Source organism: Gobio gobio (assembly GCF_949357685.1).
Source record: "Gobio gobio genome assembly, chromosome: 20".
NCBI lineage: Eukaryota > Metazoa > Chordata > Actinopteri > Cypriniformes > Gobionidae > Gobio > Gobio gobio.
Window position 1 is genome coordinate 37,513,755 of NC_137113.1, and position 25,337 is coordinate 37,539,091.

Here is a 25,337-nt window from a genome sequence, read left to right on the forward strand (position 1 = left end):
TGTTTGAATAACTGTAAAATAATGCAACAAGGCTATTAAAGAATGTAATATTTTATTTTATTTATTTGAAAGAGAAACATTTATTTTATTTGAAATTTTGTATTAAATATGTTGTTAAATAAGGCCTTTTGTTTGTTTTACCTTTGCTTAATTTAACCAGATAAAGTTTGCGACATGTTCATTTTATATTACTAATGAACATTTCTCTTCACCGAGCAACTTTTCCTAAAAGTGTTCTTCAGGCTTTTGACCAGTGAAACACACTATTTTCAGTCATTCAAAAAGCCAATTAATCAAAATCTAAAAAAAACCTGACATTTCCAAGGTTTTATGATGGTTTACTGTAAAAACAACCCAGCAATACCTCCACTGGTCAATTAACATATTCCAATTTCATTTCAATGAAGCCTGAACCTTTGATATTATAAAAATCCCAAGGGTTAACTGGTAAGAGGATCAAAATCACAACTTGGTTCATAAATGTTTGTTGGTGTTGGTAGATACTTTATTCATTTACATCTATACATTTCAAATGGACAAGTGCTGAGTTCTTCACTATAAGGATCAAGACCAACTGTTGATAACTTTTTTTTTAACAGGGACAATAAAGATATCATGAACATACTCTCATTTCATTTTTGTGAAATTAAGAGTTAGACACTGTTAAAAGATAAAATGTTGTGAGTAATCTGATTGCCCATCAGATTTCATCAACAAAAGGTGTGTTGGCCAAGTTTCCACTGGAGGCCATAGTCTTTTTGCCAGACATGAATTTCTTTGCCACCTGTAAAACAAATGAGACCAATTTTGTTATACATAATTCCAATTCAATGATAAAGCCTTAAATACATTACAATTAACAAAATATACAGTTTCAGTCAATATTTTGGACTTCTTTATTACTACTATTTTTCAGAATACAATTTTAAATTAAGTCCAAAGTGTACTTCGGCCAACTATGTTCCGTGACGGCCTGCACACTGTCCGATTGACGTGTTTTTCATCATCAGGACACTATTTTTGTGTCCGCGCAGACTGTGCAAGTACCACAGCGCATGCGCAAGGTGAATGTTGAGACAGAAGAATCCATTAGTTGGCAATATGCACAGTTCTGATGTACTGTGCAGTAGTCAAAGAGTGCGGAAAGAGAGATATGAAGCAGTAAACAAAGCTGCCTATCCTTCTCCATCGTTTTTGATTGGTTCTTGTAAACTTTGCATGCAATGGCGGATCTGCTACTTTTCTTCTACCCTTCTAAGCGAATGTCCTGTAAATGACATAACTCAGTGCTGCCCTCTGACGTCTGGTAGAGCAAAAAAACAAAGCAATTGTACTGCGCATGTGTTGACATGATGCGAGATGCAGCGAAACACGTAAAATCAAGCATACCCGGGCCTTTATATTAAAGCCAACTATAAATAACACAAATGGAGATGTAGGAATGCATTATGTAGTGACCAAAAAATATTAAACATTTTGTACAGTACACTAGCACACTAATAGGTGGTCTCCAAGGGCAAGTAAACTGGAGTTTACTGGGAAGGGTCTTTACCCAGGATTAAAACGATGATATTCTTGTTACCATCCTATAGCCTTTACACTGGGAAACCGCCACCCTAAAAGACAACAGTTGCTTACATTGACAACATCAGCTGAAGACACAGCATCAATTTTCTGGGTCACAGCCTCAGGGGACTGGTAGGTACCCTCTGCCAGCGCTTGAGATCCTATAGCTTCCATTAAGCCCTCCGAACTCTCAATAGACATCAGGTACTCTGCTGTCAACTGATACCTGCTCAGACGATATTCATTAATAATTACATGAAAACAAATATGTAATGTACAATATGAAACGTATTGCACTCTAGTTCTCAAGATATCCAGATGATGAAAACGTACTTAGCTGTGCTGAGGTCAGCCGCCGAAAGGTTTCCTTGTGCTATGTTATTAATTTGACTGACAGCTGCTTTGATTACCTGAACAGAAAAAAAAAACTCTCATGGGTAACACCACAAGCTTTTGTTGTTGACAAAATGTTGCATGTACATTCAAATCACTGGCTTTCACACCGATCACTAGCTACCAGGGTGGTTCCCAGAGAACCGTCAGTAGAACCGCCAGTAGGAACTCTGAATTGACCAATGTATATAGTTGAGCTATAAATACATAATCATGTTTCGCTTGGGCCCCTCAAAGTCGCATTGGATTTTCTCCTTAGCGTAAAGGTTGAGAGGTACATCAATCATTGTTTTCAATGTTCGTAGACTTAGTTTGTGGTGAAAATATATTGGCTATAATCTGTGTATGTACACAGCTTTTTAAAAAATGGCAGGTGCCGATGACTCGGGTGTGCTCGGCCAATCAGCGTACTCTTACGTCACTGGTAGTTCCTATTGTGCCGGGTTAGACCACTGATCTATATAAATGACTGGATTGCTCATTGCGTTCTAAACTGCCATCAGGCGGTAAAGTTTTCAAGTGGCCATCTTACTATTCCCTACCAACAGAGAGCATCATTGACTTACGGCTAAAACATTGACCTAAAATCACTCGATTTGCAGCATCTCAGTCTCACAGGATTAGTTTTACGATATGCATGTACATGAAAAGTTACTTCAAATGTTATTTGTAATGTTTATAGTCTTTTTGGAGAGGATAAGTCATTTTTTTCTGCAGTGTGCCGCAGACACACCCACATCAACGATTTCAATATATTTCTTTAAGTACGTAATTATGGAGGAAATATTAAACACTAAAATATATCTGTGTTTAGCTGCAGAAATTGATTAGAATAGCCTATACAATAAATATTAATACAAGTCTCTGTTACTATATTGCAGGGGTGGCGAACGTCAGTCCTGGAGAGCGTCTCAATCAGCTCCCTAGTTCAGTAGTCAGGGCACTGATCAGGACATAAGTCAATGGGCTGACTCCCTGATCAGTGCCGTGACTACTGAACTAGGGAGCTGATTGAGACGCACAGACAAGCTGCGTCCGAAAACCTAGGCAGCTGAATCGTTGCCTTGCTGCCTTATCAGACAATGACTCTGCAGGCAGCGTTTTGAAGGCACATCACGACACTAATTTCGGACAGACTTCTTGTGTAACCGTTTAATGATCTACAGCAAAATAGAGAGAGCTTTGGTGAGAACTAAACAAATATTTAACTACTACAATATTAATTTCTCACTAGAAATGACATCAGAAGTAGAAAATGTTGGTTAAAAAAACCTACATTTACACACAAACTGACCAGCAAACGCAACTTTCGGACGCCATCTTTTTTCCCCAGCTCAACTGTCACAGAAGGGAAAGCACAGGATTGTGGGATATCAAAGGCAGCGAAGGATACAAATATGCTGCCTTAAAGAGCACCTATCATGGAATTTTGAAATTTACCTTTCATGTAGTGTGTAACATAGATCTAAGTGAACAAAAACATCCTGCAAAGTTTGAAATATGACAGTGCACCGTATATATAGTTATTTTCTTTCAAAAGTAAGAGTCGACTCTGAGTCATTTTTAAGAATCGTTAGAAGACCGAAGCTTTTTCTCTGACTAGATGACGTCAACTTGTCAAGTTATTTGAATACGATACGCCCACTTATTGCGCTCCAAGACGCCAGTGAAAACATCATGGCGACGAGACGCTGTGTTCTGAAGTGCGACTCAAAAGCAAACTTTTTTCATCTGCCCAAGGATGAGCATTTGAAGACTAAGTGGCTTGAAGACAAACCATACATCGTCGCGATTGTGTGTTTATTAGTCTTCAAATGTCTCTATTTGCATGTTTCGCGATCTCAGGAAGCTTTTATTATGGACTTCTATTATGGCACATGGTATCTTCTTCGTCTGTCTGTACCATATATGGACTACATGTGCACAGAGCGCCCTCCGGCTGCCAGTATGAATTGAAAACTGGCAGCATTTTGAGGAAGTATTGAATAAAAAAATACTCCTCTGTTTAGAAATTTGACACAGACATGAGAATCTATCAATATTTCTCCTCATCTGCACACTTTTGAACTAAAAGCCCTGAGGGATGTTGATTTGTCGCGAGTCTTCGTGAGGAGAATAGAGGAGTTTTTTTATGAATGAGATCAGCTGAGGCTCATATTACAATCAAACGGTACCGACGCAGTTTTCATATTCATAACTCCTGACACATATTAACAAATTATTGTCACTATAAGACTTTGATGGGCGTTCCGTTTCCGAAAATATACCAATATTACTATAGTTACACAGACTATACCAATCACAACTGACTGGGTCATCGGACCAATCACCGCAGATTAGCATCACGTAAAGGCGGGGTTTTGAAAAGTGAATCACTAAAGGAATCATTTATGAATCGCTGTCAAAACAGGTAAAAATAAATGCATATTATAAGAAAACTAAAGTCTTTTTTGTCATTGCATGCATGCAAAACTGTTGTTGGGGACTTCTAAAACAATATTTGGAACATTTTAAATGCCATGATAGGTGCTCTTTAAAAAAAAAATCGATCAGATGAAGGTCTCTCAGGAGACAGGAAGTAACATTAGATTCGGACATTCCTTGGTGCCTTCCTGCCTTGAAATGCATCCTCCGAAGGCAGCATTTTCCAGGTTTCGGATGCAGCCAGTCTTGCAGTTTTGCTTCAACCCTAATCAAACACACCTGAATAAGCTAATCAAGGTCAGAAGGGTTACTAGGAAGCTACAGGCAGGTGAGTTTTATCAGGGTTGGAGCTGAACTCTGCAGGACTGAGGCTCTCGAGGACCGGAGTTCGCCACCCCTGCTATATTGCATTAAAATTCAGAGTTTATTTATTTTTATATTTATAAAAAGCAGTAAGCGTTTTTTGTCTGAACAAGTTATGTGTGTATATTATTTCCTGATTGAGCAACATCCATTTCAGACTCTCAAAGACAATGCAAATGTATGCCGTTTACAGTTTCCTTACGAGTAAAGTGTTATGTATGCTATATGTTGTTGAATTAATGATTAATTTAACCATCGTTTAAATCATTGACTGCTTGGAAATGCATGCTGTAAACAAAATCATTGTTGAAACATTTGCAGTTAGCCTACTGTATGAATAAAAACAATACTACAACATACAATACATAAACACAACAGTACAAGGCAATTTCAGGTTACAAGGCATAAATCTTTTTACCGATTTCAGAATGCGCACTTTGACATTTGTAATACATATGCTGAAGTGTCTCATCTGTCAGCTAATCTGTTTACAACTGTAATGAATATGAACGTAACATTTTAATAAGCAGGGGAAATTCCGGATTTTAAACGAATAACCATTTACATGTTTGGGATGTTTGTGTTGTAAGAAACAGTGTTTTCTTATGCAATGTTTTTTTTCAGTAAAATCTATTAATTCAAAAGAATGCGTGAGTTTACCAATATGGCGGCGCATTGGCTTCACTATTTATGATGTCATGTGCAATCCAGTTCTCTATATAGATCAGTGAGTTACACCCTATTCTGAAGTAGGAGTTAATTTAGTTCCCCCAAAAGGCATTGCTAGAACTAAAATCGTTTCCAATTCCTGCGGTGCGATCATTAGTTCTAGGAACTATGAAAAGGTTCCTCGGGTGCGAAAGCCCCTATAGATAGATATAGAACTATTGGATGAAACTATTTCTGATGGAACAAAAACGGTAACTAACAATATTGCTACCAAAATTAAGATATGAATTTCTTGTTTCTTGAACAACAGCTTAATTATTATTTCTTTAGTCCTAATTAAGTCACTCATAAATTAGATGTTTCTTGGAAATCAAACCCATGGCCTTGGCTAACACCAATGCGTAGAATAAATTAATGTTAAACCCAGAGAGTAATGTAAATCACACATACGTCTTTGGCAGCGTTACCCTGGCAGATGGTGTACACTCCAAACAGACCAGAGTCCGTGTAGTTGGCATTGAAGGCCGAGGCCTGCAACAAAGCAAGACCGACTTAGTTACAGAGTCCTTCATAAAAGCCTCTTTTGAGCTGAAGGTCTCACAAAGTGATACTCACATCAAAGGGCTGAGCTGTGACCTTTGAGATGGCCTGACTCAGTTTGTTTGTAGTGTTGGTGCCTCTCTTAATACGTGGACCTGCTCCGAGCACATGCTGCAGTATGCTGAACGCGGTGGCATCAGCTGATGTTGCACTCGCACCTTCGCTCGCCACCAGCGCATGAACCAGCCCTGCTCCAGTCTGATGCCTCAGCTCACCTGGAGAACAGAGCCAGAGACTAACATTACACAGTCAGATGCTGCATCCCAATCCGCCTATACTATGCCCTTTTTGTGAAGAAAATGTACATATTTTTAAGTGTGCAGCAGAATAGTAGACATGCATCGCCATCACAGTTAAAATCCTCCACATTCAATTTAATTATATTTGCAGAGAGAAATGTAATAGCATGTTGATCTGCCAGTGGTGGGTCTTTCATGTGGAGAACTCTCCTCGTGTGTTTGCATCATGATTCATTTAAAAGTTAATGACCAAACATATCTATAAATGTTCACAATGTTGTTTCAGATTAAATATAATGTAGTTAACATTGAATAAATATATTTTTATCAGGTTAGATACTGATTATTAATCCCTCAACCCCCGTTATCTAATGCTCTCTACACTTTTTATTTGTGTTTGTAGTTCTAATCGAATCCTCATCCAACGCACAATGGGTTGTGGGAAATATTAGACGTTAGAGCGTGCACAGATCTGCACTTAAATATTTGACCATCCGGGTATCACTGGAATGTTCTCTTTTTGTTCAGCTCTCATGTGTTTTGTGTGACTATAACACTATTCTGCATTGTGTTCCTGTTACTCAGCTGATACATCATGGTGCTAGAAATCTCAAGATGGTTTGATTCCCAGTGAACCTACAAACTGACAAAACACACACCTCGAAAGTGCTGCAAATTGCTTTGGATAAAAGCATCTGCGAAATGAGTAAATGTAAATTGTGTGTGAGTGACTATTAAAAGGCATAGTTTACCCAAAAAATGAGGGCGACACATGGGTGAACTATCCCTTTTTAAGTGTTGCTATCCATTTAGAGTAGGGCTGAAACGATTCATCGAGTTACTCGATTAACTCGATTACAAAAATTCCTCGAGGCAAAAATTCTGCCTCGGAGCCTCGTTAAATTCCTATGACGCGCACTATACGCGCAGGGATCTGATTCACACGGACCGCTGTTCAATGTTCAGGAAGCACACCATAGCGCGTGATACATTTTGAATTTAGTTTAGATTCTAGATGCCCAGAATCACTATAGTAACTGCATGTTTTACACAGTTTATGTAAGTTGATTACCGTTCTTATAGCTGCCACACACACACACACACGGCGCGCGCAAGCCCCGAAGCCAGATCGCTTTCACTTTCGTCCTCATAAAGTTTGTCAAGTAAACGCCTTTAAAGCCTTGCCAGTTTGAACATTGAAGCGATTGTGCACTATACAAAAACAACAATACGGAAAACTTATCCGGTCAGTGCTCAGCTTTTTTCTGTGACACAGAGAGTTGAGCCGTGTCGCGTCTTTGACAACACGCGCGCCCTGAGGCAGACCTCTTTTCACGTGAAGATCGCGCGCAGAGAGCAGCGCAGAAACGCAGTGTCAACGCTGTCCTGTGACTAAAGTAAAGTCACTAAAGTAGCTTAGAAACTCAACTTAACCGTTATAGGCATATATTTGAATACCTTTGAAGTAATTACAAACCCCAGCTTCATAATGAGACGGAATGAGTAATTCACACACACAATCTCTCTCTCATTAATGCATCCAAATAAATGTAATGTAGGTCTACTACTGTGTTAATGTATCTGTATCTGATGTGCAACAAACATAAATCTGCCCCATAGACAATAACAGTGTTCCGTTTCCTTCAAGTATTTTAAAAACACAAAGAAATGCACTTTTTGCATTTGTTGGAAAAATTCCAACTTTAATTAATAGTAGAAAATCAGTAACACACACACACGCATGCACACTCCTCTCTCTCGCGCCAGTCAGACCAATCGTGGCAATGCATCACATATGCTTAAACTTTTATGTACCCACGCAACAATAATTTCAGCATTCACTGTATACACCGGGACGTGATGTTGTGACGCGATTTTTCGAACGGATGCTTCACCTAAAATGCACCGCAATGCAAGTGATGCAAGCCAAATGCAGCGTTCTATTGAAAATGAATGTATGTATGCCGTACCAAACTGCAATGAAGCCTCACGCACACGCACGCACACACACACACACACACACACACACACACACACACACACACACACACACACACACACACACACACACACACACAAGTTGCTAGGTTACCATAGCAAAAGGCTCACCCCATAAATGATATATTATTTGTTAGTAGCCTAATGGTAAATGCTGCAGGTGTAGAAATCTACATAAAAGATATTTATTTTGATGTCAGGGCTAGGCATGAATCGTGTTGTGCATATTAATAAATTAGATTGCTTTTCCTCTTCATTTTCGTTATACATTATTTGTTTTGGTTGTTTAAAAACACAGAATTTTTTTTATCCGATTAATCGATGAATCGATCGATGAAGTGCTAGATTAATCGATTACAAAAAGAATCGATAGCTGCAGCCCTAATTTAGAGTGATTAAAAACAGATGTTGCAGTCTATGAAGGCAGCTATATCTTTACATTATGGACTTTTAATGAATATGTAAAATAAACAATGTATTTTGTGTGATGTATTACTGTTCTAGTAGTAATAATAAATCTCTACCTCCACGGTACACAGCTTTGGATCCAACAGTGCCTGTTCCACTGCGGATGTTCAGGAACTGCTCGCCAACCTGCTTAAGTATGTCATGATCCACACCTACACAATAACATACAGTGCAAATGACTGATTTCATTGCCCTTTTTGGGTCAGATTAAATGTTTTTCTTTAAAAATATAATTGAATTACATACCAAGACCAACAAGGGCCATTCTTGCACTTGTGAAGTTGTTCTGAACAAAGCTGTGCATCTGTGTAAGAGGACATCGAAATACAGAAAACAGCTCAATTTAACTTTTAAATGCGTTGCGTGATACAAACTTATTTGCTGTACCATTAATACCAGCATAACTTGGTGCATTAATAAACAATGTTGGGATTGATGTGTGGTTACAAGTGTGTATGACAGTTATTATACAACAAAATGAAACTTGAAAGAGTGAACAATGCATTTTATCATGTTAAATTCTACCATTTTGAGTGTTTAGCCATTATACGAATTATACTGATTACTAAGTGTGAGCAGTGACACAAATTCTGTCTAAAATATTCAAATGAGTTTGAATGTTGTTTTACCTGTTCAGCGGTGATTTGGCCAATCATGTAGTCTGGACAGTACAAGGAATTGGACAGGGCATTCTTATAAGCTGCAGCATGCAAATCCTCAATGACACCTGAGGCACAAACAGATGAAAAACAGAAAGTAGACACATTAGAACCGCCATCCACCAAAGTGAATCTAAACCACTGACAAAACTATACAGTTCATTCTCCATCAAAATGAACCTTCTGGTATTCCTCATTTAGGAGTCACACTTGTAATCCTTGGTGGTCAAAAACAGACCAAAGACAATAAGTGTAACATTTTTCTTTATTTAAGTTAATGTACTATTTTTAGTTTTAATAACGTATTGAAATATTACAATATTATATTAAAATATTTCACACATATCAGACATAATTGCTTACTTTTATTAGGTTTTGCATTTGGATACACATTTTGATTTATTGAAAACTCCAAACTACTTCATCATGGCCGATTTGTAGGTTCTACCCAAAAGATTGCTTGGTATTTTTCATATTTTCCATTCATTTTCTATGGTGGAAGATCACAAGTTTGACAATTTTTTAAGGCCTTCTAAGTCATCAAGTGTGTTCATATAGCAAGTGCCACAAAAGACACCAAGTTTTTCACCATTCAAATGAAGTAAACAATTCAAAATGTCTCAAATTGCCCAAAATAGAGGGTTAAACACTGCATACCAATCTGTGGAGTCTGCTTGGCAAGTCCCTTATCCACTTTCACCCTGGCAGTGAGGTCTGACACTTCCCATTGACGAAACTCCGGTGCAGTGGTCACATTGATCAGATACTCCATTACTGTGTCACTGTGCGAGGACACACAGACAGCATGTTTTCAGTGGAAGAAGAGATCACACTAATCTTTATCAGACAAATTAATCATGTGTACTACTTACATATGATCTCTCAGGCAGTCTACGGTGTACACCATGTTTTCCCTGGAGCTTGACACACTGCACAAAAATACATTATATACATTTACTCACACAAATAACAATAAAAGATATGCATAATAATGCGCCATATATATTATGGCAGTGGTTCTTAAATGGTGGGTTGCAAACCAAAAGTGGGTGGCAGGTCTGTTCTGATAAGGACTTGAACAGCAAAAGGGCAAAAAACAAGGTAAACCTGGATACTGAAGCAAAACCAGTTGAGAACCACTAAATTATGCCATAAATATGTCATGCATAATAGAAGCTGAGAAGACGGTGTTCTGTGCCATTGTTAAACTGACCTTAAGCTTCCCCCTACAGCCTCAACACCACGGCAGATCTTGAAGGCAGATGCTCCCTTGGTTGTCTGGAATCAGCGGTATAGAGAAGTGAATGCTAATAAGAGTCACTGCACCCTAGCAGTACAACAGTCAAACAGAGTCATGATCGATATATACCAGACTGGCAGCCAGACGAAGCAAGTGTGTGACACCGAGGTTGTCAATCGCCTCATATCGGCTTCCGGCCCTGACAAGCACACCAATCCGAGAAGCAGGAGAATAGTTTTCCAAGGAAGCAATCACTAACCCACTGGGCAATTTTGTCACCTGGAATGGGGAAAATGTATTTACACCTTCCAATTTGTACCAACTGCTTAAAAATATAATTGTTTTGGCATTTTCAAGTCAGGCTAAACATTAATATGCTAACTCATCAAACTGATTCAGCAATGATATGGATTGATGCATTGATCAAATGATTAACAATATAATTTACTGATGCCAAACAATACACTTAGAAGACTTGCTTGACTTTTATAAAAAGATGTCAAATTAAAAAGCGGTCATCAAATACTTGATACATTTTAACATTATTTTTGTTTTACATATAAAAATTAGAGTTTCCATGTTATATTTTGGTTACATATGTAAGTTAATAAAAATGTAACTATTGTGTAAAATAGCAGGCTCTAGAACTAAATCGTATCACAGCATGTTTTTCAGTATCAGGAATTATCGGCTATATGTAAAATTGGCTATAAGAAAAGTTGGAATGTGAATATTAATTCAATATCCTCTATAAACACACAATTAACAATAATAAACACCTAAATAAGCATCGGTGTAATTTGAATTTTTTTTTAATAAGGAATTTTATAATTAATTTCATTTTTCCAGGTTTGAATTACCCATAAACATGTGATCAAACCTACAAATATGAATAATTAACAAATAACATTTGGAATGCTGAAATGATTTAATTCCCTTCATTTTATAATATTTATTCAATTAATAATTATTTAAAAATGTTATGTAATACTTAATACTCACTATTTACAGAAAAAAACATTCATAGAAATAATAAACTATGGAATGTTTAATATTAGTGCACTTATGTGGTTTTAGCTCAATATATTATGTAATCATTAATATGTTAAAATGTTGATGTCAATATTTATTTTTATAAATATAAAATACCTGAAAACAATATGAAAGAAAGATCCTTAGAACATATCAGTTCAGTTAAAAAAAAAAAAAAAAAGATGTAATGTACATTTCAGGGAATAAAGTCTTTTAAATAAAATTGTTGAATGAAATAATTTGTTTAAACACAAAACTTGCATTCAACTAATACATATCTTTCTGGTATTGCAATACAAATTTAAATTGACCATGGACGTGGCAAATTTAATTTGAATTCTAATTCATAGACAGTCCCTAAAATAAGAGCAGAAACCCTCCCCAGCACCCACACATACATGAACATCCTGGTACATGTGAGGGGCACCTGCCGAGACCTTGACGCCCGAGAGAGGCACATTTAAGGGCTGGTCCCTTTGAGTGGCCGCAGAGAAGCGTCTCTGTGGAGAGAGAGACACATCATAATCTACTGACCTGCACTTCCTGCGGCAGAAACTTTAGTGGCTCCGCGGCTGCCGCAACCTCCACCTTACGGGCAGCCTGAGCTGCATAAAGCCTTGTCTGAAAATCAGAAAAGACATCACGCCTCTGAAGAAAGATTGTGTGCAAAAAGAGCAGAATAAAGAGGGGATAAGCGAGGCATGGGGTGGCTCCAAAACCAGTGTTTCATACAAAAAAAAAGGGTGACAGTTGGGTAAATAAGAGTGCTACAGGCCCTTCTTTTCATGTGAATTTCAGTTGAAGTCATAACGACACCAGAAATGTGTAATTAAACATTCTAAGCTGTATAAAGGGATGTCTCATCTAATAGAGGTAAGAAGCAAAATCATCATCACACTGTTGCTGATTCTACCTCTTACAACCTCGTTCAAAAGTTAAAAAAGTAAGATTTTCAATGTTTTTAAAAGAAGTCCCTTATGCTCACCAAGGCTGCATTTATTTGATTAAAAATATAAAACAAAAGAAATATTGTGAAATATTTATTACAATTTAAAATAACTTTTTTTATTTGAATACGTTTTACAATGTAATTTATTCCTGTGATTCAAAGCTGAATTTTCATCATCATTACTCCAGTCTTCAGCGTCACATGGTCCTTCAGAAATCATTATAATATGCAGATTTGCTGCTCAAGAAACATTTCTGATTATCATAAAATGTTAAAAACAGTTATGTAAAAAAAAAAAATCAGGACATTGTAATAATGTGATAATATTTCCCAATATTACTGTTTTTTAATTAAATAATGCAGCCTTGGTGAGCAGAAGAGAAAAGTAAAACAGTAAAAATCTTACTTTTAAATGGCAGCGTGTGTGTATATATTTGTTTTTTAAGTTTTTTATTCCCATGTTAATTTTATTTATAGAATTTTAAAAGCATCGCACAACACAAGTAAGGCTGTGTGTGGAAAAATATATATATATTTTTTTTAATGTATCACTGCTAATTTTTAACCATTAAAGCATAAACCTTCGACTCAAAAGGTTTTTATATCATGAAAACATAAATACAGACAAGTGTATGAACTTTTCTCTGGTAATGTAAATGTAGGTCATCAAAAAAGCTATAAAAGGGCCAACAAGGATTAATAAATCGCATGACAACTAAGATAAGTAAACCTTTCTCTCTCTCTCACTAAATGTTCATTCTGTCACTCTTCCTGCTCTAGTACTGCTGAGCTGAAAGTGCTGTCACATCAGGAAAGGAATGCTGTGCTTATGGGTCCATGGAAACGTTTAGAGAAAAAATTATGTAAAATAAATAATACATTATAATTCATATAAGTAAACAAAAGTATAAATAAACTAACAAACTATAGATCTATAGGACAGTACTATAATGAGTATAAAAACCATCGTTGGTCTTTATACAAGAAACTATATAGATGGCATTTAAATTTTCGGGTGTGGTTCCGTTGCATCTAAGAGACTGAAAGCCGCTGCTCTACATAACTGAATTTAAAATATGGATAAAACGACGAAGTTAATAAATTGACATGTTGAGAGCTGAACTGACAACTGCCTCTCTCATCTCGAGAACCAAGGCCAGCGTCTGTCCTATCTGGACCCCATGCACAAAACAAGACACAAAAATATGCAGCAGAACCTCTACTGTTCTTCTTTAACCCCGTTAATCAAATTCTCACCGATAACTGGCTTATTCCCCGGATCCCCCTCATCTTCACTCTCTCCTTCAGACAGACCACAGCAATATGGCTGACCTAAGGATGTCCTACCCAAAATCCTTCGCCCTCTGCTTCTTTACGTCGAAACCAAAATAAAGCGCAAGCGCATACTGCCACCTGGCGACTCGGAGGATTGACTACTTCCGTTTGCGTTTGGCGTTTCATGCAATCGTGACCGATACAATCCTTTTAATAATTAATCCAACAAACCAGTTCCTAAAAATATATAAAACTGATTTTTCATGAATCGTGTTTTTGTAAAAAAAAAATAATAATAATAAAAAAAATAGATACTGAAACTATTTTACTTTTTTTTTATCCTTCAGTGTCATGTGATTCCTCATAACTCATTCTAATATGCGGATTTATTATTAATGTTGGAAACAGTTGTGCTGCTTAATATTTTTTTATAACCTGTGATTTCAGTATTCTTTGATGAATAAAAAGTAAAAAAACAACAACAACAACAACAGCATTTATTTAAGATATAAATATTCACTAATCACTAATTACGATTACTAAACAAGTACACATCTGAAAACAGATCTGAAAAATCTAAAATATTTTATTATGATTTAAAAAAAAAAGCTTAATATCATATACGGTAAGCCATGTCTTTAATATAAAATGTAACTATAAACAATAAAAAATGACTACAGGAAGTAGTTTGTGAAATGTGAGCGCATGCGCAGTGTGTCTATCACTAACACGTGTTGTGAGCATAGATTGCGAGACGCTGTGCTGTAGTGGTGAAGATCTCAAAGCTGCGTAGGTTATTAAAGCGATTTATTTAGTTTATTAGCTAAACACTAGACTCTTTCTGTTTAGTTAAACAGTACTGTCCTCCGTGAAGCTATCGCCGAGAGGACCCGTGTGAATCCAAGTTAGTCACCGGCTAAAACGCAGCAAACACGATGGTGAGCATCACGTGTGGGACATTTTATTTTTACTTTTTCTCTTGTTTGTTCAATACATTCAACGTTTTATGTTTTGATTTTGCCTGCCGAGAGCATACACTGAGTCTTATTTTAAAGATGTGTTACTAATTTTAGCTGTACATCTGAGTACAAACAATGTTGACTATATAATAAGTGCCGCTGGGTTAGCTTTATGTATTTGGTTGTCTTGCTGATAACTCTGTCTGTCTGTTTGTATGTCTGTCCTCTTTACACAGACTGAAGCTGATGTGAATCCCAAAGCCTACCCTCTGGCAGACGCCACGCTCTCCAAAACCATCCTGGACCTGGTGCAGCAGGCGTCGAACTACAAACAGTTGAGAAAAGGGGCCAATGAAGGTAAAGTAGCTCAACATGATGAATGTTTATACATTACGACCATAAACAACATCCATTATCAATAATAATCTTGCATTATAACCTACTGGTGGTGGGCTCTTTCGAAACACTTCTTCATGAAGCGAATCAGTAGTTCTGAAGCTTGCCTTGTATCAAACTCGCGCGATTTCAGCGAATTATGCTTCGTTTGATGATACAGTTTTGAAACTAGATTTCGAAACATTTCCGTATTTGTTTATACGCTTGTTATTCGAAAATATAGCTGAGAAAAATTCCAAATTCACCGCTGGATGGCGTTGTTCTGTGATGGGTGTCTAAAGGCCCGGGTATACTTCACTTACCGCGCCCGGACAGCCCCGTCCGCGCGTCTTTCAAAGTATACTACACAACGGATGCGAGCGGATGATCGCGTTCGACACATGCGCAGTAAAAAATTCTATGCAGTAAAAAAAATTCTATGCTCTACCAGACATCGGAGGGCAGCACTGAGTCCTGTCATCAACGGGACATTCGCTGGGCATGATCGGAGAAGAACTGTTGTGCATCCACTATTGCAACATAGTTTGGAAGAAACACTGAAGAATCAAAAATGCTCTTTTTTTTCAAGTGTGTTGTTTTTAAACCGGTCTTTGCACACTCTTCTTCGACGGCTGAATACTGTGCGTATTGCCACCTAGTGGACTCTTCTGTACTGCTGGCGCATGCGCTGTTTCACGCGGACCGTCCGCGCGGTCTGAAAATTTGGGCTGCGCGCGGACAGGAGGTGTTTCTCAATGTCAAGGATCCTTCCTCTGCAGGACTGATCCTTCCAAGTCACTTCCTTCAGAGGCTAGGCGAGGCTCCTCTTAAGCATTCGGAGAACAGGCAAATGGAACAGGCTAGCATGTGCACGTCAGCCTCATTACGTCAGTGAAAAGGTCCGTTAGCGTCCGTTATCAATAACGTCATTTGTATACGGTTGTAATTTGTACTGGCATTTACAAGTTAAACTTTACTTATATTTACTACGGTTATAACAAATGTTTGGCAACGTAAATACTTACACTTGAAAGCATATTGCCCCGTTAACGCTCCGACTCTGCCAACGTCCGATAATTTGTATTTTTTGAACAAGATAGCAAAGCTGCGCGCATAGGATTGTGGGTGATTTGAGAACGCTAAGTGCGCGAAGTCTACTCGTATGCATCCTTTCCTGTATATGGCATATTTTTCGAACGAAGGACTCAGACCTTGGTTGAATTTCCGAGGATCCTCGACATTGGAACAGTCCTTCAACGGACGTCGATGAAGTAGCATCCTTCCTTCCTTGACATTGAGAAACGCCTAGGGTGTGCGGCCGGCCGCGAGCCCTCCGAGTGACGAAAATTACGTCATGCGGGCGGTGCACGAACGCGGACGGCCGATGTATACCCGGGCCTTAATGGTATTAACTCACATCCTGTCAGTTTCATAATGTAGATTAATGTAATACATTTTAATACTTTTGCGTGTACAATCCATAAAGGGGAACATTTAATTGCTTCTAATTTACTTAATTTGTCAAGCCTTACCTAATAACACACAAAAAAACAATCACAACATATTAACACAAATTTTACAGATTCTTCATATTTAATTATAGTTAAAATATTCCACTTTCATTAAAACTTTTTAAAATTGGTTTATAAACATTTTTATTGGTTTGTTGCATTTGCGTCATCTTTTACGGTCCACTGTGTAATATTTAGGAGAATCTATTGACAGAAATGCAATATAATATACATAACTGTATACCTCACTGCTAGTGCTAGATGCAGCTAAAATTTACATACTGAACCTTTAATACACAATCAAAAATCTAAATGTTCACCCTCCTGATTAATAACCGAAGTGTGCGAAACTGATTTGCTTGTCTTTTGTTGATGGTATATTGATACAATGATACAATTTCTTAGCTTCCTAACACCTCTTTGGTGTTAAAGGTGTACTGTGTAAGTTTTTAGCGGCATCTAGTGGTGAGGTTGCGAATTGCAACCGCTCACCCCTCCCTTTCGAAGCATATAGAGAAGCTATGGTGGTGGACACAGAACAAAGATGTCGTCGCCTGAGACCGCAGAGAGTAGCTAGCGCTCTGTAGAGCAGTTTGTCCGTTTAGGGCTACTGTAGAATCATGATGGCGCAAAATGGCGACTTCACTGTAGGGGACCTGTGGTGTGTGTAGATAGAAATGGCTCATTCTAAAGTAATAAAAACATAACGGTTCATTATGTAAGGTCACTGAAAACAGTTATATATATTATATTGCATTTCTGTCAATAGATCCTCATAAATATTACACATTACACCTTTTAAGTCAGAATGAGACACAAATAACAGAACCCAAAATTACACACTTCAGCTTTAATCAGCAAAATGAATAACTGATAAATATAACATCAGCTAATTATCTTCATATTATGAATGTTGCTTTTGCCAGCTCTGATTTTCACTGTCTTCCACAGCCACTAAAACTCTTAACCGTGGGATTTCTGAGTTCATTGTGATGGCTGCTGATGCTGAGCCTCTAGAGATCATTCTGCACCTGCCGCTGCTGTGTGAGGATAAGAACGTGCCGTATGTCTTCGTGCGCTCTAAACAAGCTCTCGGACGTGCATGTGGAGTGTCAAGACCTGTCATTGCCACATCAGTCACCATCAAAGAAGGATCGCAGCTGAAACCTCAGATTCAGTCTGTGCAGATGGCTATTGAAAGACTCCTAGTTTGAGCTCATATTTTTTACACTTTTGCTTTCAGGTTTTTTAAACAATGATCTCTTTGTATCCTTAAGGATTATTTTTGTTTTTTTGTTTTTGTATGCTAAAATCAAACAATATTGAGTATGATCCTCAGTTTCTGACAGCCAAAATAAAAGTTTGGTTAAAACAAAAAAAGACGTTTGGTTGTTTGTGGCATATGAACATTTATCAAATGCATAACATTTTTAATACACTGGTGTTCTTAAAATAGCATAAAATGGTCTTCTACTTTTCTGGTGTTACCCAATGTAATATGGAGAATGTTACCATGGCATATAATCTTTTTCCATAATAGAGTGAATATAAAAGTACAATAAATACTGACAGATGTACACAAGATGTTGGCAAATAATTAAACTGCATTGTATATTAAACCTTGGAAATCACTGTAGGAAATAAATATGCTGCACATTTTGTGAAATTGAGATTTGAAGATTTTGGTTGGACATAAATTTGAACCTTGTCTAAAAGGTTTTTAATTACTTTATTCTAGATGGCTTTCAAAAGTCACCCAAAATGAAATATTTTAAGTAAAAGCATATTTTTCAAACAACGTTTGCTCGTATAGCAAATAAAACATCTTAGTTCAGTTTTCTGAGGGCTTTGTTGTTTTTTTGTTGGTACAATACATTTCATTGGGGTGGAAAAAAACAAGACGCAGGTTTATTTGGATGTGCAATGTGGCTTACAAATAAGAAATGTTTGTAGTACATTTAAATTGTTCTGATGTTGGAACATAACTTTGGACGAAAGGGTCTGAAAATGACAAACCAGAAAAGTGGCGTCACGTGTTGTGTGGAGGTATTCAGATTTGTTTGGCTATGTTGATTTATATTTAATTTAAACATTTAAAGTAGCGATTCAATTTTTGTTGTATGAATAGTTTTTGACTGGACTCGAACGAACCACGTGACTGAGGTTCAAAGTCCAAAACAAACTGAGAAGTCTTCGTTAGCAAGACAGACGAGTGAAACAACTATGGCAGAGTCTCCCGTTTTATTAAACAAACATGAAGTGGACCGTTTGCTCCGCTACGATGAGCTGATTCCCAGACTGGAGTCTGTCATGGGAAAGTTTTCTAAACGGGACAGTTCAGCAATAATCCAGCCTGTGAGATCTGTGGTCCCTATACAGCAACACAATGGGTATGAATGAATCCATGTTTCAAAATATCGGTATCGTTTACTGACATAGATCTAGAAGTAAACACGTGATGCATTTGTCAGGTTTTTAGGCGTTATGCCTGCATATATGGCCGCTGAGGGTATTTTATGCACTAAGATGGTGACTTTCTACAAACGTCCAGAGGGCTCCAGTTTACCATCAACTCAAGCCACAGTGTTACTGTTTGATCCCGAGCACGGGCATGTCACAGCGGTGAGCCACACAAGCCTGATTCATTTGGCAAACTGATTACCTTCATATCCTCTGCTATGCACCTCTGTGCATGTCTGATATTTACTAAATTGTCATCTGTGCCAATCACATAAGAGTCTACAATAAAGGAGATTAAATTTTTTTTTTTTATTAAAATGTAGTTTAAAACGTGCCTAGACACGTGCACGTTACATTCATCTTGGTTTCGTATGGTTTTGAAAGACCTTTACACCATTTTCAAGAAGGATACAGTGTTATGTAGTATAACCATCAATAACAATATTGCAACCATTGATTAAAGTTACTATAAAATGTGAACCCCTATGGTTGAACCACATGACATTGATTTGGTTAATCATAATCTGATTTTGTTTCACGTAGTAAAATTTTATTTTTCAAAGAATATATTATTAAATTGGTTTATTTTTATAAAGAAGTTAAAACATGTTACATTAAAACTACTGAATGTATGGATTACATTTTTATTGATGAATGTTATGTGGTGTAACCTTCAATAACAATGTGGAACCATTGAAATAAAAAGAAATACAATTTTCATTAACCTTTTAGATACAGTTATTATTTTCAAATATGTTTTTTTATAAATATAATCAATTACTAATTCATAAATACATTTTTTGGAGGGGGGTGTCAAATCATAGGGTTTTGCGTACAAACTTTTGAAAATATTATTAATATTAATCATTTATATCAGCATAGACGTAAACATATGTTCATCATAGAAGAGGTACTGTATATTAAAATCATTGTATGTCTGAATTGCAATTTTTATTACATTTATCCTCCCATCCATCCATTAATGATCAGTCATTTTACTTTGAAGAATGACTATCTTGACACATCTTACAAACAACTCTATAAATTCAGAGCATATTAATGGAAAGTAAATGTTACTTCTGCATAATTCTGCTCTGGAAATGCTTTAGTTCTGTAACTGTATCTCTAATTTTTCAGATCATGGATGGGGAGGCAATCACAGCCAAACGAACCGCAGCAGTGTCAGCCATATCAGCTAAGGTAAGTTCCTCTGAAACAGACCCCACATTTGTTATTGTGTAATATATAAAGTCATTTGTTCTGAATGTTTTCTCTCTCCAGCTGTTCATGCCAGCTCTTTCAGAGGTGCTGTGCATCCTTGGTTCAGGGCAACAGGCTAGAAGCCATTATGACGTCTTTACTAAGGTCTTCAAGTTCAAAGAGGTAACTAGTCTGAACATGGGAAATATGACCAGTTTATTGAAAACGTTTTTTGTGTGTCATTCAGTGTTGTGTTTATACTTTAGGTCCGTGTGTGGAGTAGAAGGAGAGAAACGGCTCATCGGTTTGTTAAGGATCTCCAAAGCCCTGTTAGAGTTTGTTCTTCAGTGAAGGAGGCCGTGATGGGAGCTGATGTAATAGTGACTGCCACAGGTGCTAGTGAACCGATACTCTTTGGCGAGTGGGTCAAATCAGGTGCCCACGTAGCAGGTCAGTTGGCCCACAGATTTCCAGTAGAGATATTTTGTGAGTTATCTAAGCCATATGCTAGAAGAGGCCATGTTATATTGTGAATAAACAAAAGGTAAATAAAAGGTCATGGTAATATAAGAATATCCTGTAAGTTTCAGAGCTGAAAACATACTTGTTAGTCAAAGAAAAGCTTTTATTGACACCAGGCCCAGCAAGCAATCTCAGAATATGCCACACCTTGACGTCATCGTATGGTGAAACACCGCCTCAACAGAAAAAGAACAACGCCTGATTCTGTAGCCACGCCCTGATTCTGTAACTCGTGCCTGAGATGATATAGGCCTACATAGAGCTAAACCGCATCGAACTTCTAAGCAATAAACATACCACATAAGCTTCATTCGGATTCCAATATTATGAATGCATGGATGAACTTTATTTTGAATGAATATCCTGCTCACTTGGGGAAGACATTGCGCGTCTGTTCCTTCATTTCACCACGGATTCATTTGTAAACAAGAGACTGGATTTGCAGACAGGATGAGATTACATGAATGAATGAAGCAACACACTGATGTGAGTAAAAATGTTTTTTATATGTGATAGGATTGCATTGTTACAGATTGTATTGATTATGTGTACATGTCTAACTGAACATACCTTACCACGTTGGTTCATTGTTGCCACTGTTGTTGAGTGCAACGGCAACATCTCAAAATTCAATCAACAAACAATGCATAGAACTAAGTCAGGTCTTATATATATATATTTTAATCCATTAAACTCAAGATGTAAATCAAAATATGGGAAAAAATATAAATCGCTACTTGCGTTTCATGGCAACTTTAACATGTATTGAAGCCGAAATGTTTTTTCAAAATAAAAAATAACAACCAGATTCATTTCGCTGTCTTTATAGTTGCCTCTCTGGGTGCTGTGCAGTGATACAGTGGAAAATAAACCAATGTTTTACATCAGAGTTGTTTACTACATTGTTTTTTATATATTGTGATGCTGTTTTGTGACAGCGGTTGGCGCTTGTCGGCCAGACTGGAGGGAATTGGATGACGTCTTGATGAGAGGGGCTGTGGTGTTCGTGGACAGCAGAGAAGGGGCTACAGCAGAGTCAGGAGACATCATTCTGTCTGGAGTATGCATCACTCCCTTTAACACTGTCTGATCAACATTTCACCAACATTTATTGGAGTTACCTTATAACCTTACAGTACATGTGATATGTCCAAATTCCTCAATATTTAAATGCTGATTGTTTTTCCCCAGGCTCAAGTTTTCGCAGAGCTCGGAGAAGTTATAAATGGATCATTTCCTGCTCAGCGTGAGAAGACTACGGTATTCAAGTCACTGGGTAACTTGTTTTTCCACAGCTGTAATCCAAAAATAAAGCTCAAAATGTACTGAAGATAAAAAAATGTATCACTGATAGAAATTCAAAGTAGCCTTAAAAAGATTGATGTTTGCATTTCTGTCCTCTCAAGAGACAAAAAGGAAATATTTCTATTTATAACATTTATTATTTAAGCTCAAGTAACCCCTGCTAATCTTTAGCCAGAAATTTGGACCTGTCATGTGGGAGTTGTGTTGTGTTTCTTGGAAAGCACAAATTAGTCCAGGGGCCTCAAATATAAAACACGCATGCGATTGGATTTTATTCTAAATTCAGTGTCATTCTATGGCGAAATTGAGGAACAAATTATAAAGGCAAACATTTACGTGAAAATGTTATGCGTACGCCAAATGAAGAGCATGCATACAAACCTTTTGTGCTCATTTATAGCAGTAATTAAAATCAATATAAAGATAATTAGACAACCACAATATGCATTATTAGTAGTAGTAACATAGCAACTCCTTTGTAATAATTGCAGCACTATATATACACAGATCAGGCATAACATTATGATCTATATAACTATATAACCTATATAACATTATCACTGCAGGTGAAGTGAATAACACTAATTATCTCTTCATCACGGCACCTGTTAGTGGGTGGGATATATTAGGCAACAAGTGAACATTTTCGCTACGTCCCAATTCGCATACTATGCGTACTAAATAGTATTTTCGAAAAAAGAATTAGTAGGTCCCAAATCGTAGTATGTTGAAAAGAGTATTTCAAAGATTCCCGGATGGTCTACTATTTCCAGTCAGAATTCGAAGTGCAGATCGATGCGCACTCTAACGGCTGATATTGCCCACAACCCATTGCGAGATGGACGAGGATTCGATTAGAACTACAAACATGACGGTTACGCGAGTCTGACGGTTCAGTAGAGAAGATTAGATAAAGGGGTTTGAGTGAGCAATTATCAGTATTTAACCTGAAAAAAATATATTTATTCAATGTTAGCCACATTATATTTCAACTGCAGCAGCATTGTGAACTTTTGTAATGATACGTTTGGCCATTAACTTTGCAAACACATGAGAGGAGTCTCTGCATTAAAGACCCACGAATGGCAGATCAACGTGCCACTACATTTCTCTCCGATATGGTAGGAAATTAAATTGAATGTAGAGGATTTGAACTGTGACGATGATTGACAGGGTAGTTTAAACGGTGATGGGATGCACGTAACTAAGCAACAGAGTCTGTTAAAGATGACGAAGTAGTATGTCCCAAAGCTTGCATACTCTTCTGCTACACACTCAAAAGTATGTACTTTTTCTTCACAAAAAGAGTACATACTTTTAGGACGTAGTATAAGTAGGCGAATTGGGACGCAGCATTTGTCCTCAAAATTCATGTGTTAGAAGCAGGAAAAATGGGCAAGCGTAAGGATTTGAGCGAGTTTGACAAGGGCCAAATTGTGATGCTAGACGACTGGGTCAGAGCATCTCCAAAACTGCAGCTCTTGTGGGGTGTTCCCGGTCTGCAGTGATCAGTATCTATCAAAAGTGGTCCAAGGAAGGAAGTGTGATGAACCAGCGACAGGTTCATGGGCAGCCAAGGCTCATTGATGCACGTAGCGAAGGCTGCTGGCCCATGTGGCCCGATCAAACAGACGAGCTACTATAGCTCAAATTGCTCAAGAAGTTAATGCTGGTTCTGATAGAAAGGTGTCAGAATACACAGTGCATCGCAGTTTGTTGCATATCACATAGCCGCAGACCAGTCAGGGTGCCCATGCTGACCCCTGTCCACCGCCAAAAGTGACAACTGTGAGCATCAGAACTGGACCACAGAGCAATGGAAGAAGGTGGCCTGATCTGATGAATCACGTTTTCTTTTACATCACATGGATGGCCGGTTGCGGGTGCGTCGCTTACCTGGGAAACACATGGCACCAGGATGCACTATGGGAAGAAGGCAAGCCGGCAGAGGCAGTGTGATGCTTTGGGCAATGTTCTGCTGGGAAACCTTGGGTCCTGCCATCCATGTGGATGTTACTTTGACACGTACCACCTAAGCATTGTTGCAAAATGGGGACCAACACAATATAATGTTATGCCTGATTGGTGTATATAGATCACAATCACACACACACATATAACATTGATAAACATGTGCATATGATTTATAAAGTGAGATGCATTTAAGAATTTTTTTTAGGAACATGTTCTATAAATAGTTTGGACATTTTTGTACATTCACATTTAGGATCATTCTATGCACATCATTATAAATGAGGCTCATGGAATGATCAATTTGGCCTGTGTCAGAGGAAACTGGAGAAAGCTATTTGTGATGACAAACTGGCCATTTTGCATTTTTAAATGCAGGCATGGGGATACAAGATGCTGTCTCTGCAAAACTCGTGCTGGAGAAGTGGAACAGCGAACATTGAAGAACCAACCAGCAGTTTCCTCCACTGATTGCACAAGAGGAGAACTGGCCCCACGACTGAGCCTGTTTTTTTTTCTCCATTCTATCAACTGATGGGAGTTTGGGTTCATTGCCACTGTCGCCTCTGGCTTGCTTAGTTGGGGACACTTAATATTCAACAATATTATTGATCTGACCTTACTGACACTGGTGTATGAGAACTGAACGTTGATCATTTTTAGCAGAACTGCTTTATAGATGAAATTAACATTTAATAATTGATCATCTTTACAACGGAACTGAATCAACAGCCGAAATGCATAATTTTTCTGTTATCACTTTGAAACTATCTGTATTGTATAAAGTGCTATATAAATAAAAGTTACTTGGCTCGTCTTGTCTGCAATGGTGGTGGTGGCATCTTTAACCCTAATCATCAATTATGTGTACAAACTGCTCTCACTCTTAACATAAAATTGACTTATGCTGGTCTGAAATCGCATACTGTACTACATTTGGTTTGAAACTGACAGCTGTATGAACATTTGTAGTATGAATGAAATTTGGACGCGCTACATCCACCATGTTGTCATTGTCATGTGACCTACGGCGTCAGTTGTGTCACTTCACCTTCATTCAGAAATCTAACCATGGGATAGTAAAGTGCCCATAGAATACACACTTCAGAATCTCACTGGAAGTAATAGGTCATCCGGGTACTTTTGTACTATTGAATTC

The 25,337-nt window shown here is 37.6% G+C and overlaps 3 protein-coding genes across 5 annotated transcripts; 2 read left to right on the plus strand and 1 right to left on the minus strand.

The window, feature by feature from the left end:
- Positions 1-491: 491 nt before the first annotated feature.
- uqcrc2b (ubiquinol-cytochrome c reductase core protein 2b) lies at positions 492-13,985 on the minus strand. Of its 3 annotated transcripts, none has more exons than XM_079846125.1 (14): positions 13,858-13,985; positions 12,186-12,272; positions 10,749-10,898; positions 10,593-10,657; positions 10,252-10,308; positions 10,037-10,161; positions 9,350-9,447; positions 8,967-9,024; positions 8,777-8,872; positions 6,031-6,230; positions 5,866-5,946; positions 1,900-1,976; positions 1,639-1,792; positions 492-784 (listed from the first exon to the last, which is right to left on the minus strand). In XM_079846125.1, exons 1-14 carry the CDS (start codon positions 13,888-13,890, stop codon positions 701-703), a joined length of 1,365 nt encoding a protein of 454 aa, XP_079702251.1. In that variant the 5' UTR covers positions 13,891-13,985; the 3' UTR covers positions 492-700. The 3 variants fall into 3 exon arrangements, with proteins under 3 accessions (XP_079702251.1, XP_079702250.1, XP_079702252.1); XM_079846124.1 differs by lacking the exon at positions 12,186-12,272 and adding an exon at positions 12,050-12,151 and having other exon boundaries at positions 13,858-13,962; XM_079846126.1 differs by having other exon boundaries at positions 12,050-12,272; positions 13,858-13,959.
- Positions 13,986-14,580: 595 nt separating this feature from the next.
- snu13b (SNU13 homolog, small nuclear ribonucleoprotein b (U4/U6.U5)) lies at positions 14,581-18,560 on the plus strand. The gene is made up of 3 exons (XM_079845716.1): positions 14,581-14,813; positions 15,071-15,191; positions 17,672-18,560. The coding sequence occupies exons 1-3, from the start codon at positions 14,811-14,813 to the stop codon at positions 17,932-17,934; spliced, it is 387 nt and encodes a 128-aa protein (XP_079701842.1). The 5' UTR covers positions 14,581-14,810; the 3' UTR covers positions 17,935-18,560.
- Positions 18,561-18,886: 326 nt separating this feature from the next.
- crym (crystallin, mu) lies at positions 18,887-25,093 on the plus strand. The gene is made up of 8 exons (XM_079801765.1): positions 18,887-19,110; positions 19,192-19,342; positions 20,318-20,380; positions 20,462-20,563; positions 20,647-20,830; positions 21,841-21,962; positions 22,094-22,178; positions 24,557-25,093. Exons 1-8 carry the CDS (start codon positions 18,944-18,946, stop codon positions 24,619-24,621), a joined length of 939 nt encoding a protein of 312 aa, XP_079657891.1. The 5' UTR covers positions 18,887-18,943; the 3' UTR covers positions 24,622-25,093.
- The last annotated feature ends 244 nt before the right edge of the window (positions 25,094-25,337 follow it).

Excerpts from the sequence above, each read along its gene's own strand:
- uqcrc2b (XM_079846124.1), bottom strand. The coding sequence starts at position 13,890 with ATGAGGGGGATCCGGGGAATAAGCCAGTTATCG. Across the intron at positions 9,448-10,036 it reads CAAGCAGACTCCACAGATTG|GTGTCATTGAGGATTTGCAT; the intron begins GTATGCAGTGTT and ends TTTGTGCCTCAG. Across the intron at positions 9,025-9,349 it reads GCCAAATCACCGCTGAACAG|ATGCACAGCTTTGTTCAGAA; the intron begins GTAAAACAACAT and ends CCTCTTACACAG.
- snu13b (XM_079845716.1), top strand. Across the intron at positions 15,192-17,671 it reads GAGAAAAGGGGCCAATGAAG|CCACTAAAACTCTTAACCGT; the intron begins GTAAAGTAGCTC and ends TGTCTTCCACAG.
- crym (XM_079801765.1), top strand. The coding sequence starts at position 18,944 with ATGGCAGAGTCTCCCGTTTTATTAAACAAACATGAAGTGGACCGTTTG. Across the intron at positions 20,381-20,461 it reads TGTCAGCCATATCAGCTAAG|CTGTTCATGCCAGCTCTTTC; the intron begins GTAAGTTCCTCT and ends TTCTCTCTCCAG. Across the intron at positions 22,179-24,556 it reads TACGGTATTCAAGTCACTGG|GCATGGGGATACAAGATGCT; the intron begins GTAACTTGTTTT and ends TTTTAAATGCAG.